The sequence below is a fragment of the Peromyscus leucopus genome, chromosome 3 (assembly GCF_004664715.2).
Source record: "Peromyscus leucopus breed LL Stock chromosome 3, UCI_PerLeu_2.1, whole genome shotgun sequence".
In the NCBI taxonomy this organism is placed as follows: domain Eukaryota; kingdom Metazoa; phylum Chordata; class Mammalia; order Rodentia; family Cricetidae; genus Peromyscus; species Peromyscus leucopus.
The window spans coordinates 11517725-11537531 of NC_051065.1; the positions used below are offsets into that span (position 1 = coordinate 11517725).

At 37.9% G+C, this 19807-nt stretch overlaps 1 protein-coding gene across 1 annotated transcript in view; it reads right to left on the bottom strand.

Annotated features, from left to right (window-relative positions):
* The window catches only part of Mdfic (MyoD family inhibitor domain containing), an 83005-nt gene that overhangs the window by 25383 nt on the left and 37815 nt on the right, over positions 1-19807 (bottom strand). The window contains exon 4 of the mRNA XM_028871774.2: positions 5369-5647. Within this exon, the coding sequence (XP_028727607.1) occupies positions 5369-5647 (279 nt within the window). The remainder of the gene's footprint in view (positions 1-5368; positions 5648-19807) is intronic.

Genomic DNA, 19807 nt, shown 5'->3' on the forward strand with positions numbered 1-19807 from the left:
AACTTTGTTCATAGCAGCATTATTTGTAAAATTAAGAAACTAGAAAACAACCTAGATGCCCCTCAACATAAGAATGGATAAGGAAAATGTGGTACATTTACATAGTATTACTCAGCTGTGTAAAAAAAAAAAAAAAAAAAGAATGACCTCATGAAATTTGCAGGCAAGTGGATGGAACCAGAAAAAATAATTCTGAGTGAGGTAACCCAGAGCCATAAAGACAAACATGGTATGTACTCACTCATAAGTGGTATTAGGAGTGAAATACAGGATAACCAACCTACAATCCACAGCCTCAGTAAGGCTAGATAACAAAGAGGGCTCAAAGAGGGATGCATGGATTTCCCTGGGAAGGGGAAACAGAAGACATCTCCTAGGTAAATTAGGGACAGGAGGGGGAGTATGGGGTGTGGGGAAGCAGGCTGGGCAGGCTGGGCACCAGAGGTGGTTTGGGGGTTGGATGGAGGGGAAGAGTGAAAAAAGAGGTGTGATGATTGGGGGGGGGGGCATTTCAGGGATAGGGAGAAACCAGATTCCTAGGGAAACTCCCAGGAATCCACAAGGATGACCCCAGCTAAGACTCCTAGTAGATGCCTGAACTGGCCATCTACTGTAATTGGACTGATGACTACCTTAACTGTCAGCAAAGAGCCTTTACTCAGTAACTGATGGAAGCAGATGCAGAGATCCACAGACAAGCACTGGGCCAAGCTCTAGAAGTCTGCCTGAAGAAAGAGAGGAGGGATTGTACGAGCAAGGAAGGTCAAGGTCATGATGGAGAAACCCACACAGACAGCTGGCCTGAGCTCTGAGGGAGCACATGGACTCTGGACCAACAGTTAAGGAGCCTGCCTGGGACTGACTTTGGCCCTCTGGATGTGGGTGACAGTTGCGTAGCTTGTTCTGTTCGTAAAGCTCCTAGCAGTGAGATCAAGACATGTCGCTGGGGCTTAGCTGGCTTTTGGGACTTCTTCCCCATGCTGGATTACCTAGCCCAATCTTGATGCAGGGGATGAGCTCTGTCCTACCTCAGCTTGATGTGCTATGCTTTGTTCAAGCCCATGGGAGGCCTGCTTCTTTCTGAATGGAGACTGGGGGAGTGGATTGGAAGAGAGGTAGATGGGAGTCTGGGTTGGGATGATGGAACAGGAGGAGAAGGAGGGTTAACTGTGGTCAGTATGTAAAATAAATGAAAAAAATGTTAATTAAGTAAAATAAGATAAAGAAATGTTAAAATGAAAGAGAAAAAACAAAACAAACAAACAAACAAACATAACATATGCATTTTTCAGAAAAGATACTGCAACACAAACAAGCTAATAACTCACCCCCAGACAGACACATCAAATCAAGGGTAGAGCCGATGAGCAAACTCGGGTAGAGGAACTCCATAACCTGTGTTCTAAACATTGGGCTATACCACCTCTATATGATTAAAACTGAGATGCACCCAGTTACTGCTGTATATCCAATGCTTTAACACTGTCTTTCCAAGAAGCCATGTTCAACGAGATGCTGAAATTCAATGTGTGCCTCTTACAAATACTGACTCTATAGCATCAAGTGTGGAATACAAATAAATTATCAAACATCCCTGAAAAGAAAAGAAAAACGTTTTTAACAATATTTTTGTTGAAACCTAATTTTTATTAAAAAAAAATATAGCTATAACTGGCACACCTAAGAAATATTAGCATTTACCATCCCTATGTTAAGAAAAGTGTCTTCAAAACTAATGAAAACCCTTGGCAATTTGAATATTAGATGATACTAAATTACACTATAATTATTTCAAAGGTCAAGAATCTTACACATTTAGTCTTAAAACTCTCCACCTGGGTGATGCAATCAGAAAATTTAAGTATGTATGAAAATATTTAATTATACAAAACAGGAAGAAATCTACTAATTTAATAACCTTTAAGTAAAATGTGCTATCTTTCCACATAAGTATTTTTCCCTGTGCTGCAAAAAAATGAACATTTTAGAAGAATATATGAGCTGTGTTAGTCTCAAGGAAGAGTGGGACATCATGGTATGAAATAAATCAACACATCATGTTTGCATGTAAGGCTACAGGGCACTGTTGAAAACAGCCAATGCTCTTAACTATTGAACCACCTCTCCTGCCCCTTGGTTAGACCATTTTAAAAGAAGATTTGCCTTTAAGATTTGGATTCCTTTTTTATAGCTAAGCTACCTCACACTCAGGACAGTCCTCTCTTCATGAAATGTGGAGAAAACTAAGGCATTCCCAGAGGATAGGACCACAGCGGAAATAGTTTTGCTCTGCTAGAATTGCCCCTGGCTGCAGAAGGCCTATATTACATGCTGGACGAGTGGGTCTTGAATTGATTTGGTTTGTTGTGTGAATAAACATGGATGTAATTTGTTTTTTTAAGCAATTGCAATGGAATGTTTTAATGGACAGTCTTTAAAAACACTGCTTCTGTTTCTTTGTTTGGGGATTTTTTTTTTTTTTTTTTTATTTTGGCAGACAGGGCCTTATTATCATATAGCCCTGGCTTGTCCAAAATTGGCTTTGTGGATCCAGTTGACATCAGATTTGTGATGCTTGTGTACATTACAGGTATGCAATCTTTTGTTTCTGTTTCTTATTTTCTTAAGCCTTCATCATGGATGATTACTTTACAAACAGCAAACTCACAACAAAGTTCAAGATAATATTATCCGAAGCCTTCAAAAACAGCTATCCATGCCTATGTGCTCTCTTTTTGGGTGTGATTTTTTATATTGAACCTTGAAGATAAATAATATTGACAACTTGAGAGACATCTTTATGGCTCAACTGACAAAACTAATCTTTAGTTAATTCACGGTGACTCATCATGAAGATGAAGGGCCTCCACTGACCAAATACGGGAAACACTTTCAGAGTTGGGAGGCTTTGTCTGTACTCAGGGGAGGACTGGACTTCAGCAGGGCTGGGTGTGTGGAGTGCTGAGACAGGGCTGACTGCCAATGGAAGCCACTTCATCAGACTCTTTGGACTGTGTTGTCTCCTATGTACCAGAAACTGTCCACATGCTTTGTTCATGGAGGCTCCTATTTTGCCCAGCCACACTACTGTTCTGTGAATGGCATGTAATTATCAAAAATGAGGAAGCAGGTACAGAGGGATTCAGAGAAGCCACCATAGTCAACAGGTTCAAGGTAAAACTGAACTTCCAAAACAGATGTCTCGTATCCACAGCTTGACTACTCTATGCAATTTGCCTTTTTAAAGTTCTTGGAGGTCGAGGGAGGAGGTGCATGTCCGTAATCCTGAGGCAATCATTAAAGGAACAACCTTAAACAAGAGCAAATTTCATGGAGATATGTAACTTTGAGAATGTATGAAATAGGACAATGAAATTTTAATCTAGATTCTAAATAAAGATCGTAAAGTATGCAACTGCCTTAATTCTAGAAGCTAAAAGTGAAGATATGCACAGGACTCTGCAACATGTTTTGATAATTTTCTTTGTGTTTCATACTCTTCATGCACCCAAGTTGATCTTAAATGCTATTTTGTGATAACTGTAGCCTACAGGGGACTCCCTGTATCCAAATATATGTGGTCAGTCCTAAGTAGAGACTGGGAGGCAGAGAAGAAGATGAAGACAAAATAAAGAAATGGAGGGGAAAGAGACAGGAGAGAGGGAATATGTTTAATTTATATACTGCTTCCTTTTCTCCTCCATGTTATTTCTTCCAAAGCTGCATTCTTGCATTGCAAATACATTCAAACACAATTAAAAGCAAGAACTATTGAAAAACTCCATAAGCTATTTCAAGTTAGGCTGATATGCCAGTGTTACTACTTTTTAATATTAAAATAAGTAAATATCAAATGGAAAACAAGAGCTGAAGAACATAATAAGTAAATTCATATGTATAAAACAAGTAGATTTCAATTGCATTCAATTATTTCAGCCAATCACCTCGAACAGAAGATCCTCTAAAGAAAATTGCATTGCCTTCCCAACTCCTTGGAGAGCCAGTTTAGTTAACAGCCTACCTACACTTCACAGATGACCATGCAGCTTACATGTCAAACTCATTTTCAAATGTCAATCATGTCCTTTTCAATCTAATTAGTTTGGAAAGTAGTGTCACTGACCTGGAACTATGCAGACCATTTATTATCATATCATTTGATCAACCTAACACTTTGCCTCAGTTGAGTTTAAGACACCTGTAGCCAAAATGTAATATCCTTTCTCCTACTCATTACTGGTAACTCTCAATACAATTCCCTATTTACAGCTCAATTTATCACTGTGAGTATGCATGACCAACTTTACAGAGACATTCCACAGAATCTTCCTGAAGATTTCAGGGCAGTTAAAGCAAAAAGGTAAAAGAATATATACAGATGGTGACTATATACATATATATACATACAAAGATAGTGACTATATATATACATATATATATGCATACAAACATAATTTTATTAGTATCAAATACATACAACAGGCTCAGGATTTGAGATAAAGAATTGCAGATGGAAAAAGGAGGAAAAATGAAGACTATGCACAGGCTGGGAAGAATTTACAACATGAATTATACAGATTAGATTTTTGTTTCCTTTAATATGGCACAACGAACCTTATATGGTTCTCCTTATATGGAGACTCTGCAGGTTGTCATCACATTGGGTTTATTTTGTAATAAGGAAAAACTGCCCTGGATTCATAGTATCTAATCCGACTTTAACTCGGCAAGGTGTAGATGAGGTAGCACTGAAAGAGAAATAATAACTAGCTGCCCAGAGGTCAGAGAGCCTTGGCAAGTGTATCAGAGAGGAGCAAAAGGGCTGGGCGGGGCTCGAGTGGATCTGCGCTACGTGCTGGCAGCAAGGGAGCTCGAAAGATGGCTCACAGAGGAGACACCCCTCGCCTGGTCCCTTCTCCAGCAAGACCAGGGAAATTACATGATCTTTTTCCTATTTCAGCTTTGCATATTAAGAATGAATTTGCAAGACAAAAATGCAAGCAGGTAATCTTATCTCGACTGCACAGCATAACACATTGCACCAAGGAGGGAAAGAATACAGTCACTCTGATATGCCCAAAATGGTATATTCATATTTTTAACTGTGGCATTTAAAAAAAAAGTGCACCTGTTATATTTAAAGTAATGACTAGTCACTCTAGGATGGTAATCTAAAAGCAGAATGCTGGCTGCCAGATCTTCCTTTTTTATCTTGAACTTTTATTGGAGGAAGTTAAGTGGATTTTACCAAAATTTATGATTGTCTGATGGAAAGGCGAGAATGTTACTCATGTTTTCTGGATCAATTTACTACTACTGAATAATTTTACATGAGGTTAAAAAAAATGCACATCTATCTCACACTTACCTTCTGGTGAGGAAGCAGTCTTTTGGGAAAAGACAGCGTGTACTTTACTCTTCTTATGGATATCATTGTTTACAGACAAGCTGGACTGAAGTTTTCTATGCATTTTCTGAGAAACAGGAGCTGAAATTTTGTGATTATCTGTGGGTGCTTGTTTAGCTCCATGAGGAATTCCATTCCCATTGCTCAGACTCTTGTGGCCGCCATTCTTTATCTTGCCTGTTTCCTCCTTGCTGGGCTCCTGTGTTGATGTCTGCAGCCGAGGCAGGCGCTGAGGTTGGGCTGAGTTAAAAAAACAAAACAAAAAACAGTTCATCTAGTTAAGCAAGAGAAGCTATTATTTTACAATAACAAAAAGATATATTCCAAAATACAAATTCAAAAATAGAGACTGGAGGTCTAACCCATGATAATAAAACTGAAGATACAGGGAGTTATAGAAGAAAAGAAGAAAGAAAAGGTGAAAAGGGAAGAAGAGGAATGTTCTAGAAGGAAGGAAGGGAGGGAGAAAGGGAGGAAGAAATGGAGGGAGGGTCTAGAAGTAAAATGAAAGTAGGTTCAAAACATCACTATACAAAGACAAAAAACTAGAGGATTTTTTTTTTTGTTAATTTAAAACAATACTTAAATTAAAAGGTCTGTTTAGAGAAAAGGTAATTCAAGACTGGTTCAGTGAAGGCTGCTCTTGTTGGTTGGTCTCCTGAGCAATATACACACAATACCATAATCTCAATACTAAACTCACCAATTACATTTTGGAGTGAAAGGAACAATGAATTCAGACATTCAAAGCTGGAAAATAACCAAACATAGATTTCTTCCAATCAATTCTAAATCTGGATGGAAGTCTCTTCTGTGCTTATTCCTTTAACTCATTTTAAAGAAAAAAAAAAAAAATGGTCCCGTCTGGTACAGTACAGCTGCCGAAAGCAAATCTAAGCAGTTCAGGAGAACTAACATCTGAGTCTGGACCTAGCAAAGGAGCACCTTCATTCCTCCTAGTCAATGCTATACCAGAAGTCCTGACAAAAGATGTGAGTGGGGAAAAGACCGTCAGAGTTTTAGAAAGGAGAACACACACTTGTGGAGTGCCGCACACTTATGAATGAATAAATAATCTAAGTTCTGAAAGGTTAAGAATTAAGAAAAATTTATTTAGAATAAACTATAAAAAATAAATAGTATTCCAACATGCAATGCCAATGGTAACCAATTCACAAGTGGACAAGAGAAGAATTAGCTTTTCATCATAGGGAGAAAAACAAAATCCCAAACCTTGAAAACACTAATAAAGATCCAGAGCTAAAGCAACAGGAATGGGTAGACACAGTTACAGGGAACAACAAAATGACAAAACATTATTGAAAAGCATGGAGGTGTCCCAATCGCGGGCATAAGTATGTTCATTCTATTAGTTTGATAATTCTTTCATATTTTCGTTAGTGTTTTTCCCACTAACATTTCTTTTGGGCTTTTTTTTTTTTAATGATACATAGAAGCTAATCCCAAAATAAGGAAGAGGAACACATACTACCAAAGAAATTTTAGGGAAGAAAATTGAGGGTTGGTAGAACTTTAATTAGATAGGAAATTGCACCACCAAATTCCAATAGCTCTAGCACTGTGTCATTTGGCCATACATAGACAAAAACCAGTGGAAGAGCAGACTCCCAGGCATGTAGATGCATGCACAGACATACACATGTCTATAACATACAAATAAGACCATCCACATGTCTATGTATGAAGCGAAACTCTTTTTCAGTTTAAAGTGGAAAGAGAGACTATTTTAATGGCATGATACTGAGAAGGCTAATGAATTTAATTCTTTGTGTACTGCATCACTGAACAATTGAGTGAATCATGACAATTTGTGTTGACCAGCATTACCCAACAGCTCCATGTGACCTCAGGACAAATATCTACAACCCAGCATCCTATGCAGGAGATCGGTTTCTTAGGAACATGCCATCATTTGATTTAGAGACCAACCAGAAGGACATCCTAATGACTGCCATTGAACCCACAGCTAGTTATGTATATGCATTTCAAAAGATGCCGAATTTAGTGTTCTTTACAGATCACTTTCTAGCAATCTCTCCAAATAAATGGAATGTTTGAGAAACTTCCTCTCTAAAACTAATAATTCAAGCAATCTGAGAGCTTGGTTAAGTTGAAATGCCATTGACCAATGCAGGAAAACTCCTCATCAGTCAGTCAAAAATGACTTCTCATACTCCAGTCCAAGGAAACCCAAGAATTACTATGAAATAGTTAAACAGTCTCATTAAATAAAAAATGCAAGTGGTAAAAGACGAGTGTGTCCTGTCTCCAAATTCTAAACAATGATAGATTTGACCTTTTTTTTCTTTCTACTAGCAGAACTGAATCTACAACTTATGAGTTACAGCTGGAGCTTTAGTTTAATACATCCTTAACGATTTATCTACATTTCAATCTTCAAACATTTCTGGGGCAGTTAAATGATAGAAATTTTATATTTTATTTCACTGTCACCTAATTATTCTTCTGAGGTTTTTGAATTACAGTTAAGCAACCAAATATTGCCTCTGCACTTCAGTTTTGTTTAAAACACTAAAACATTTTTTAGTTGAATGATTTTGCCGTGTGTGTGCAGTACATCAAATCAAAACTGGATAAGCTTTATCGTAGTCATCTCAATAGACAGGAAATGTAGCTTCATTGATCATTTCTCAAGGGTATGATTTTAATCTTATGGTCAAGTTGCAATTAAAACTAAACAGGAAACATGATTTTATTTTCAAATGAAGAACGAAACCGCCTGCCTGATTAAACCACAACTATTTGGTTTCAAATAGATTTCTTCTTATTGTGTACAAATCACGGATAACTCTAAAAAAGCATGCTAATATGGGGGTGACACAATGCTTCTTAAAACACAGGCAACGCCTGGGGACCCTCACTCCTGCTTTAATGATGCACGGTTCTCATTCAGCTGTCTTTCTTTTTTCCAATCTTTACATATGCGACAGCTCTCAAACGTAGACCATAGACCATCTGGCATTTCCGAGGTGGAACTTGTGCAAGTTCAGCTCTATTGGGAGTGCACTGCTATCTTCTGCCTGTGTTATAAAGGGACAATAGAATGTAGAACTTAAGGGTTGTTTTGAATTATTCATTTTTTGCCTGTATATTCAAGAAATTTTTACAAACTCTGCATTTTGTACTACATAATCACATGCGTTAAAGGTACAAAGAAACTTTTTGACACCTCTTTTCTACAGGAGCCTGGCATTCTGTTTGATATGTGAACATTCAGCATCTGCTATATCACTCCAAACAGGACGGGGGCTGCTACAAAAGACCCCATTTTAAATTTACTCTCTATGAGCGAAAAATGTATTCTCGATATTCAAGAATGGATGCAATACTTGTCAAAATTTCAAATACCAGATATTAGGACATTCAGCATCTTCAAACCTGGATAGCATTGGTCACCTGATCAGCATATGTGTAGAGACTTTTTTTAAAAAAAAACCACAGCTCACACAATGCAGCATGATTGTAATTTTAATATCCATGATGAATAGTTACAAATGTCTTAAGAAATACTGTTCTTTCTAGGTTCAAATGTTTTCAATCAGGGAGGATTAGGTCTAACAGTTTTCAATGGGAATAATAAACATGGGAACAAATGAGTCAATGGCATAAACTTCTTTTGATAATTAAAAAAACAGGTGATACTGTAACTAGTAATAAGTGCATGTGAAACTGCAGCCGCTGGCATAGGCACAGAGAGGCACGTTTTACTCCAGCATATAATCTATCGGTGGGAGCAGATCATCTGCATGGCTGGTGTGCACACAAGTCATACTCAATGAAATTACAATAATTCTCATGCACGTAGTTAATTTAAATGGTTGGTGTACACATAAAAATCACACTAAATCCTGTTACTTTTCACAGGGATAATTATAAGGTTCTTTTGAAAAAAATATAAGGGTCTTCCTGGGTATGCAGTACCACATGGTCACTATAGGACACACACACACACACACACACACACACACACACACAAAAAAAAAACACACGGTAATGGTAGAGATGCTATATATGCCATACTGCATATGAATATATGAACAATTTAGCAAATTAGATGTTATTAAAAGATACCTGTGATCTTGACACTTTATATACAATAGTGTCCTTAAATGGGAGATGAGATGTTTTTCAATATGACTCATGATAAATGTATACTTTTTTTTTTGGCTGCATAATGTGAATTTAGGTAAAATCACTTAGAATCAAGGTGAAAGTCTTCTCTTTTTTATCATTCAGTGCCAAGACTTTCTCTATGTGCAAAGTCTGGGTGCACACGCCCCTAAATCCTGCCCAGCTGGAGACTCCTGGTATACTCCATAATGTGTTCCATCCTCCTCCTCCAAAGGCTTTGGAAATGCCTTATTTAACACACATATTTAACACATGAAATTGTATATTGAAATTCCTATGTTTTTTTCTGAACATTCATGAATTTGCGATCCCAGTCAGCCACTGTGGTTCCCCTGATGTGAGTTCACAACATGGAGACCATTCTGGCACACTGCATTTTATTTTAAAAAATTAATTCAATTGTAATTATTATGAAATAAATCATTAGATGACAATGGGAAGTACTACTATTCAAAATTTAAAAAAAAAAGACAAAATGTTAAAAATTGTTTGGGAAAGCAACTGATCTATTGCTATTGCATTTCATAAAGAACATTTAGAATATAATTCAACATATTTAACCCCCAGAGGAGGAGACCAATAGCTTCTTGAAAATGCATTTCTGTGTTGTCCAAGGCAGATATTTACTCCTGTGTTCCAACCTTCCCTGGCAGGTAGATTCAGCATTCCCAGAGATGCGCTTGTTTCTGCATGCTCCTTCCAGGCCTGGCCCTGAGGGACTGGGCGTGCCCACTCCGTAATGTGGCTGGCACCCACCAAGCTTTGATCACAGCTGAGGAGCACACTTCAGGGATTTTAAGGAACCAAGTCCTGGGAATCTTCATGGAAGCAGGGAAGACTGACTTCCCAGTCTCTGCCCGTGTTTGTTCCTTCCCATTACCTCACCTACACAGTTTTAAAACTGTTCTGCTTGCCTTTATTTTGAAATTCTGTGAAAGTGCTAATAATTATTTCTTTTCCTAACAACCATTGAAAAACCTATATCAAATAACTATGTAAACATAATCTTGTGTTTTCTAGATAAAAATGCAATAAAATAAATTCAAAATAAGAATTGTAAGGACCATAAAGCATATTTTCACTTAAGATGTATATGTAGACACATACACACACATACATACATACACACACACACACACACACACACACATACATACTTATATGTGTGTATATATTATATATTTGGTCCTCAAACCATAAATCAATGAAGAACAAAATCCCACTATGTTTTTCTCTCTAGGCGTAGTTTCATATCTACTACTTGATTTTATACTCAAATGAATGGCAAGTTTGGCCTTTTATCTTGTTATGCCTCATAATTTCTAGTTAACTTGTCTGTGGAGAAAGAGTCTCCCATTTGTGAATTTGAAAAGTTTAAATTGCCAGGTTTGGTTACAGAGTGTCAATTACAAGCTTTATGTGTGCATTTAAACTATTATTCTTCCTGGATAATCTCATTGCATTATGGTATTTGCTATGGTATCTCTTTGGCTTCCTGACTCAATAGATACTTCTGTCACTGAGTCAACTGATTAAAATTGACTGCTACCTATAATTATCATATATTACTAATAGTTACATTGTGGATATACCTAAGAAAATACATGTACATGCATTTATACATAACCTGCAGAAAAGGAATTATACAGATACTGCTTTATAGTATCAAAACAATAATGCAATAAAATAAATACCATAGAGTTATGAACTTTCTACAAGCCATTTTTAAACACTGAAAGTTGTTTAAGATGACAGACAGCTTTATGAGGAGCAATGTATTCACTTCTTTGAAGGAGTCATCCCTAAGTTTTTTAAGAGGCAATAAATGGGCATATTTGGGATCAATATACCTGTGATGTTCTTCAGATGTAAGACACATTTCTTTTATGTTTTAGAAAAAATCAATTAATGGGCAGCTAGAAGTGTGAACAGCCCTACTGTTGCTTGCATTCTGTTTCACCAGACAGAAGCTTGACTAAGAAATCTCAAAACAACAGCAAGGCAGTAACTACAGGAAGGCTACTACTTAGCACTTTGACCACGATTATAAATCAAGCATTTCTTCACTTTTCTTCATCTTTCTCCACAAAAGGTTCAGAGAAATGTTTTTTAAATTATTATTTGAAGGTTTTTTTTTTTAATATGATCATTTGAAAGGCATCTTGTGGTCTATACAAGGTGCCTTGTATAGACCTTGTATATAGTTTCTATACAAGGCATAGGACAAAAAAATAGAATATTTTTCAATATATTCTTCTTAAATTAACACTTTGGAACCACATCACTTAGCCAAGTTTCGCATCTACAAACATGTAATGCATGCTACAGTGAAATTAGAGTGAATAATAATGATAATTGGAGGGTGATCATAAGGCACAAGCCCAAATAACTAAAACCTCAGAATTCACCTAGAGTCTCTTCACACTAACAAAAACATCCAGGGACCACAAAGCATATAAAAGAAGCCTAAAGCACTCCAGGCCTCATCCTAACAGACACACAAAGATTTGGCAGATGCAGAACTGATCTGTCTTACAGGCCCTAGACCCAAGATCTGTCTCTGGGTCATTTAGCCTTCTTTGTGTCTTACAGACATGTAGAGAAGGAGAGAACAAAAATCAAAAAGCTTTAAACCACAGTAAATACCTGCATGAGGGGTCAGATTGACTTGTTGACAAATGAAGCTAGCTCAGTAGAGGTAAGCCTGGGGAACAGGAAGCCACTCATCCTTGCTAAAACTAAGCAGTCAGTAATACATATTAATGAAGGGTAAGTTGCACAAGTTTCCATCAGCTCTTGGGATGCAAAGCTCGGGATGGTTAAGGCTGGAGTATTATGACATTCTTTATGGAACTTCTTCTGGACAGAGGCAGTAGTAAGGAACATAATGGATTCTGGCATCTTGGACTCTTGGCCTTCTGTAGTTAAGAGCTGAAATGATCTGGGGATATGAATGCCTACCAGAAAGAGCAGGCAGCTTTCCTAAAAGGTGATTTTCTTCTAAGTGACACGGCCATTGCTACCAATAGGTAAATAAATTGTCGACTATATAAATCTAAAATGGTGTGCCCCTCCTGTAGACAGATTTCAAACAGCCATGGACCCAGAGGTCAAGTCTGGGTGAGTAGATGAACAGTTGGTGTCCAACCTCCATGTACCTTTTGGCCATCCCTAGATAGAGGATTGCAAGGAACAGCCTGGATAGCCAGTGTTCCACACCCATGGAGGTTCAGAGACGCATGTGTGCTAGCAAAGTTGCAATAGGTGAATTATTTGTTGTTGTTTCTATCTAGTGTTCTAATTCAAATACTATGGAACAGCAGTGGAGGCCAGAAGTGTCAGACCAGGGCAAATACCTCCCTGTTCCCTTCCTAGGAGTACTACAGAGATGGAGATTCTCCAGCACAGACAGACTGAGGTATAGGGGCAGGGATAACCTTGAGCAAGTCTCACTACTACCAGAGGTAAGGCTGGTGACAAGAAGCTGTTAAATGGTACTTAGAGATCAGAGTTGGCCACGTCTCAAAAACAAATATGACAAGGTACCACAGAAATGAGGTGCTGCTCAAGGAAAAGAAAAGAAAGAGGAGGGAGGAGAGAGGAGGGGGGAATTGGACAGCTAAAAAAAAAAATCCCTTGGGACTTTTCGGCTCTGAGGTAATCCCTGAATCTAAATATTTGTTAGCAACTGGAGAAGGACTTCGAAGCCTCCTCCAAGGGAATCTTCTCTGAATTGGCTATGATGGATACCAAACAAGGAAATCTTAACAGAGTCTTCCAGTAAACAAACTCACTGCACACAGAACACAGGCCCAAGTCAGGGGAGAAACTACAGCAGAATGCAGGGTATAGCTCTGTTCAGACCACCCTGCATTCCACAGACCCACTCTGTTCTCTATCTGTACACCGGCTCCCCTCTATCATTTTCACTGTGTCTTAACCCACATACAGGATAGAAACAAGTTCTATCAAATTTGATCTAGGGTGGTCTTCCAAATCATTTCAGAGGAGGGATGCACATCACCCAGAGGTCTAAAGAAGACTGTGCACTAGGTCTAGAGATGTACCATCTACTAGGACTAACTTCTCATGAGGAAAGATAAAGTGCATGGATGTTTAGGAGAAGGGGCAATTGGGTCTCATTAAGTAAAAACAATATGAAATTACGTGAACAGACCAAAAAGGATCGGTGTAGACCCAAGCATAACTGTAGGCTGTGGAGCTAAGGTCACCATAGCAGACATCTATGTTTGTCTGTTCGGCATCACCACTGTTTTCCTGGCAACAATATAGATAATAATGAGAATGGGACCTAAATTTACTGACAGTAGCTTCTGCAGCCGTGCAGTGTTTTTAGTTCCAGGCATCTGTACACAGAACTTGACAATCCTGGGTCTTCACTGACTCGCATTGACAGCAGAGCATTCCTTAAGGACAAGATCCCATATTCCTTGAATTCCATCAACCTTATCAGGCACATACATGCTGACAAAGAGCCTTGTATGATGTTCAGCACCCAGTGGACACCCAGTGAAAATTAACTGATGATGATGAATTAGACTAGCTTTTAAGCTGTCACTTGATCCCGGAATATAATAACCTTCCTGAATAAATCAAGCAACAGTTTGGTATTCAGTACCATTATAAACTTCATCCTTCACCTTCTTGAGCCTAGGGAATTGCTGTAAAAGCATAATATAAGGATGGTAGAACTGTAGCAAGAATTCAAGAAACTCTCTCTGTTATAACAAGGGAATTAAAGATTCAGTTACAGATATCACAGGGTGTGTGGGGAAATGCATCAAAAATGCTCACGAAGTAACATTTCTGAAAAGTAGCATAAAAAAGTCACTGCCAAATTATATATCTGAAAGATCCTTTCCATAATAAAAGCAAACTCAACTTAGCCTGCAAGTAAAGCACAGAGTGATGGATGTACAAATAAGGTCACAGCTAGAAGATACAGAGTTAGGTAGAAGAACCTAAGATGATAAGCAATTCAACATTTAAGAAGGAAAACAAATTCCTTAATGGCTTACATGAAAAAAACAAAAGAAAAAAAATCCGAAAAGAAACACCAGCTTTAATGAAGCTCATAATCCCCAAGTTCACTGGTGAACAATGACAAGAACTTTAAGGATTCCCTTAAAATGTGGCCTGAGACTAGGAATCCTCTGTGCTTTAGCACTTGTTATGAATGATGCTTCTGCTGAAGTAATTTGAAAATTCAAGACTGAGAGCAAAGTTCTAAGAATTGGCTCAAAGATCAACCAGGTCCTAATGATCATGTCGGACTCCTACAGAGACCCTGGCAACATTCTTCTATAAGGAACTACTGCATAACCTGCCGTCCTACAGAACTGCCAAAGATATTCAAAATAATGATACAAAGAAGTTTTTCCAGGTTGTGCAAGTCCATTCTCATATGCACAATTAAGTATGTGTAGGTATAGAGCAGATTCTAGCAGATACATAATAGGAAAAATAATTATGCAAATGAATAAGGAAACAAAATACTGTTTTCTCATTCTCATCCCCAAGGTTAAAATCTTAATTCCTCTATTATAAGGTTGCTTTCACTTTTTGGATCCTGATTTAGATTATTGTATCCATCAAATTGCAATATTACTGGACAGAATAAAATATTACTTAAAACATAAGCATCAACAAGTGGGACATCAACGTATAGAGGGACAAAACCATTAACCATGCTTGAAGAGTCACAGATTGAGACCATTTACATAAATTGTTCCTCTCCTAATTTCTCCATTAAAATATACTAAATCTGTCAAGGTCACTTTGGCTGCAAAATGGCTGAAATAAGTCATTATAAAATATTTGTTATGTACTATTCTAGGGACAAGGGACCTTACAGGGAACAAATTTACAAAGAACTCATTCACTGTAGAGCTTATGGATATTTATGACCTCAAGTAACAATAAATTCAGAGGACATCCCTAGTAGTGTTAATTTCACATCTTAATGTCATTAGAGGCAAGTATTCAAATATAGGGAAAATAACGAACAAAATGACATCACAGCTTTCCCATCTGCCAGACATCGGGGTGGACAATGGGCGGTACCCTCTAGCTAACTGCAATTCGTTCAATGGTCACTTTACCTACATTTCTACTGTCCTGTGCTCAAGGACACACTAGCTTCACTTGTACAGCAAGCAGAGTTTGCTTTTGTTATGGGAAGGAAACAAAAATCAAAAGAACACTTTCAGATATACAATTTGGCACATTCTCCTGGGAGATGGCATCCTCTGCAAGTGTGTGTATAAACACACTTCAGAAGCACACTGCGCCAGACACGCATTATTTTATTTGCATGTAATATGTTTAAATCACGGTGTTCTTGAAAAGGAAAAACAAAGACAAAACTGCGATACAATGTCAGAAAACAAGGATAAAATAGCAGAAAAGCGAAACAATAAAGGACAATATAAGAGGATGAGAGATGAAAGAGGATGAGAGAGAAAAAAACAGAGTGATGAAAGTGAGCTTGAGGGATGGGACCAGCATGTCTGCAAGGCATCACAATCACACAAACAGGCTTCCCTGATTCTGGACCACTTGTTCCCCGGAGGTAAGTCTTACACACACCTGTGCTTAGCACTCCTCCTTCTACCTTGGCAGCCAGCAGTTAAAACTGTTGTCATTTCTAACCTAAGTCATCAAAGCTCTGGCCCACTTTCATATCACTGACAAACCAGAACCAACCCAGAATCTGTTTGCCTTGCTGCCTGGATGAAAAATTCCATGTTTATTGATCTTTAGGATAAAATCAGTACTTTACTAAAACCTTCCCAATAATGCCTCCTTCTCCTACCCTGCCATTTTCCTGGGTCCCAGATATACGGAACTTGTCCTGCTTCTCAAGAAGCACATCAGTTTTTCCAGGCTACTGTGTGATTCTTTTCTAGCCACTGTCTTTGGGAAGCTCCACTGTCTCTTACTTCAAACCTACATCACATGCCATCCACTCTCCATCTTTGTTAAACAGTCCCCTGAGATATAGATGAGTCCCTCCTCTTGGAGTCAAGAGAAAACTTTATTTGAATGTCTGCCATCTCCACCAAAATGCTGTGTTCCTCCACAACAAACATCATGCCATTTGTGATTCCATAGTGTCACTCAGCAAGCCTCTGTTTAGCATGATATGCATGTGTCATGTGCCTACAAAGCTGTGCAGAGCATCTGATCCAGCACCTAGAACAAGGAACACCAGAAAAAAATGGCACAAATGACAAGGCAAAAGAAATGGCCTTCTTCTGGAGCCCCCAATTTTAATTCTTTAAATAAAGCCCTAGTAAGTATATAGTGCTCTCCTGGAAAGTCTAGGGAAAATTGCCTTTCCCTATGCTCCCTAACAGAATCTGGCTGCTTCTTCTGTCTGTTAGTGAAGTTTAGAACGTATCTGAATCCTCTAAATCCCCAACCACCCAGCTTAGCCTGTAATTCATTAGTCTATCATTATTTCTTATTCAAATGAATTTTGGAAAAAAAACTGTCAAAATTCTGTATTACCATGAACTTCATATTAATTTCACATTAGATTAATATTACCATGTAGTCCAACAGCGGACAAGAAATCAAAAATAATTAAAGATAATAAAAAATATGGAAACAAAAAAAATTTAGCACTCCAGCTAAACAGTTGATAGAAATAGCTGTTTATAGAGAACTGAGATTTGGGGAATTGTTTCTGTTTGTTTTGTTTTTGATGCTTTGCATTCTTTCATCAAGTGCTTATTATATATTTTAAGGATCAGACACAATGCAAAGGCTAGTGAAACAGAGGTGAGAAACAAAAATAGTGCACACCTGAAAACCATGATAACTATTACAAAGCTAAAACTACTACTGAGACAATGTTTTCCCGATAACAGGAAGAAGAATTTCGTTTTGGAAAGCTACCAAGGGCATCTCAAAAAACAACTGAAAGGAAAAGGGACCTCATAAAGAGGAGGCCCAGGAATCTGGCCAGGCTAAAGCTGGCAAAGCCTAGAGGCACAAAGGACTTCAGGACTTTTGCTGACCTGAGAGGAAGCCAAGGTGGTTAGGGAATTCACATGCTGCCCTTTGGACAGTCTATGTATCACCTAATTATAACTATTAGCATTAGTGAATATGCTGGGGAAAAACAAAACAAAACACGGGTTGTGCCTCCATAACTGTTCCTGGCATTATTTTTCTGGATATTTGCTTCTTTACCATAAGTCCATTGCTACAATAAATTATTCATTTACAAGACCACTCAATTTCCACTGACCAGAAGTTGGCATAAATACTTTGATTTGATTCAAGACACTCCCAACAAAAGGGCTCTTAGGAAGTTACCAAACACAGTTGTCAACTATATACAAATGTAATATGAAGCCGCAACTTGGATTATTAGGGAACATTTACAGAAATCTTACACTTTAATTACCTTCCAAGAACAAAAGACATACATCCATGCCTCTGAAACGAACTAAACAATTTATGCCTCAATTTGGGGAAATTTGAACTCAAGCTCCATAGAAGAGCATGAATGGTATGATGTTTTTTCAACAGTGAAAAGGTTTAAGAGAATCAAACTGCTGGGTTGGTTTGTTTGCTTATACTGTATTGTCTTGTTTTTCTCAGATTTTAGGAGTGAGACTATTACTCTGTTTTGCTTTGTTTTGTTATCTTCTATTTTTCTAAACCAAGTTCCTTTATCAGTTAAGGGGCACAAGTCTCTGGTAATTGTTCTCAAACTTTGTCCAACTCCAGAGAGCTGAACAACATATTTAGCTCATGTTATCCCTTCTCTGGAACTATCTCATCTCTTCCAGTGTACTGTGCTCCAGAAGGACAGGACCATAGACAGTTAGACTGCTGACCATGAGCACTTCCTTAAAAAGTCAAACTCCCAGAAAATATATAGGCAATTTGTTAGTGAACTGAATAAGTTCATCTATGTGGGGCTTCATAAATTTCCTATTTGCCTCTAATAATTGCTTCCTATTAATATAGCTTTTAAAATCCCACATGTGGATTTCAAATTGCAAGTGGTTAGTATATATTCTTATCCATAAACAAAGTTCATCATCAAAAATTACAGACAGCCCCCCACTCCAGGCATCCTTGTGTAATTCTTTACTCTTTCATTCAACCTCAACTTGTCAACTGGGAAACACAGGTTAAACATATCAATTCCAATGGCATCGCCCTTTTCCGTAATATTCCAAAAGCATAGGTCTGAAGTTCATTGTCAAGAGGTAAGCATATAATGTGCATATACCTTAATATACAGAAATCTAATATAAAAAAAAAGCAGAAGAAGAAACAGTGTAAAGACTCATTTCTCTAGAGACTTGTAATTTTGAAAACTATGTCATCCAAATAATATCTAACTTGTTGGGCGAGTTGGCTCGCCGTTAAAACACTTGTTGCTTTTGCCAAGAACCAGGGTTTGATTCCCAGCACACACATGGCAGCTCCCAACAATCTGTAATTCCAGTCCTAAGGGATCCAATACCCTCTTCTGACCTTGTGGGATACCAGGCAGGATGTGGTACACACATAAATGCAAGCAAAACACTCATACATGTAAAATAATAAATAAAGCTAAAAACAAATAATATCTGTCAATGGCATTGTATATCTTTTCCTAGAGAAACAAGTGCAAAAGGGTGTAAGGGGTAATAATTTGTCTAGAAGAAGTGTTTGGGAGCAAAATCAATCTGCAGGAGTAACAGAAGCTATTGGGTACTTTCCTAAATTCTTACAACAACAAATATTAACTGAACAAGTGCCGCTGTGTCCCTTGCTCTCAAGGCTGCTACAGTGAAAACAGCCATCAGCAGGAGGCAAGATTACACCTCTGCATTTCTTATTGTTGTTGTTCTTCCAAATGGAAAAGCACTGAACAAAAAAGAATATGAAAATAAATGGTTTCTGTGTCTGATTCACACCATCTGGTCCATGAGAATAAATGGGTGAGAGAGAGAGAGGGGTAAAACAGCATATGTGTCAGAGAGGAGAAAGGAGGGGGTTCTTTCTTTCTTTCTTTCTTTCTTTCTTTCTTTCTTTCTTTTTTTTTTTTTTTTTTTTTGCAACAGGGTCACACTATCTACCCCTGCCTGGCTGGCTACTCAGATACAGATAAAGATACCAGGCTGGCCTTGAAACTCATAGAGATCTACCTGGTTTCATCTCCCAAGTACTAGTATTAAACGCCCGTGCCTTCATATC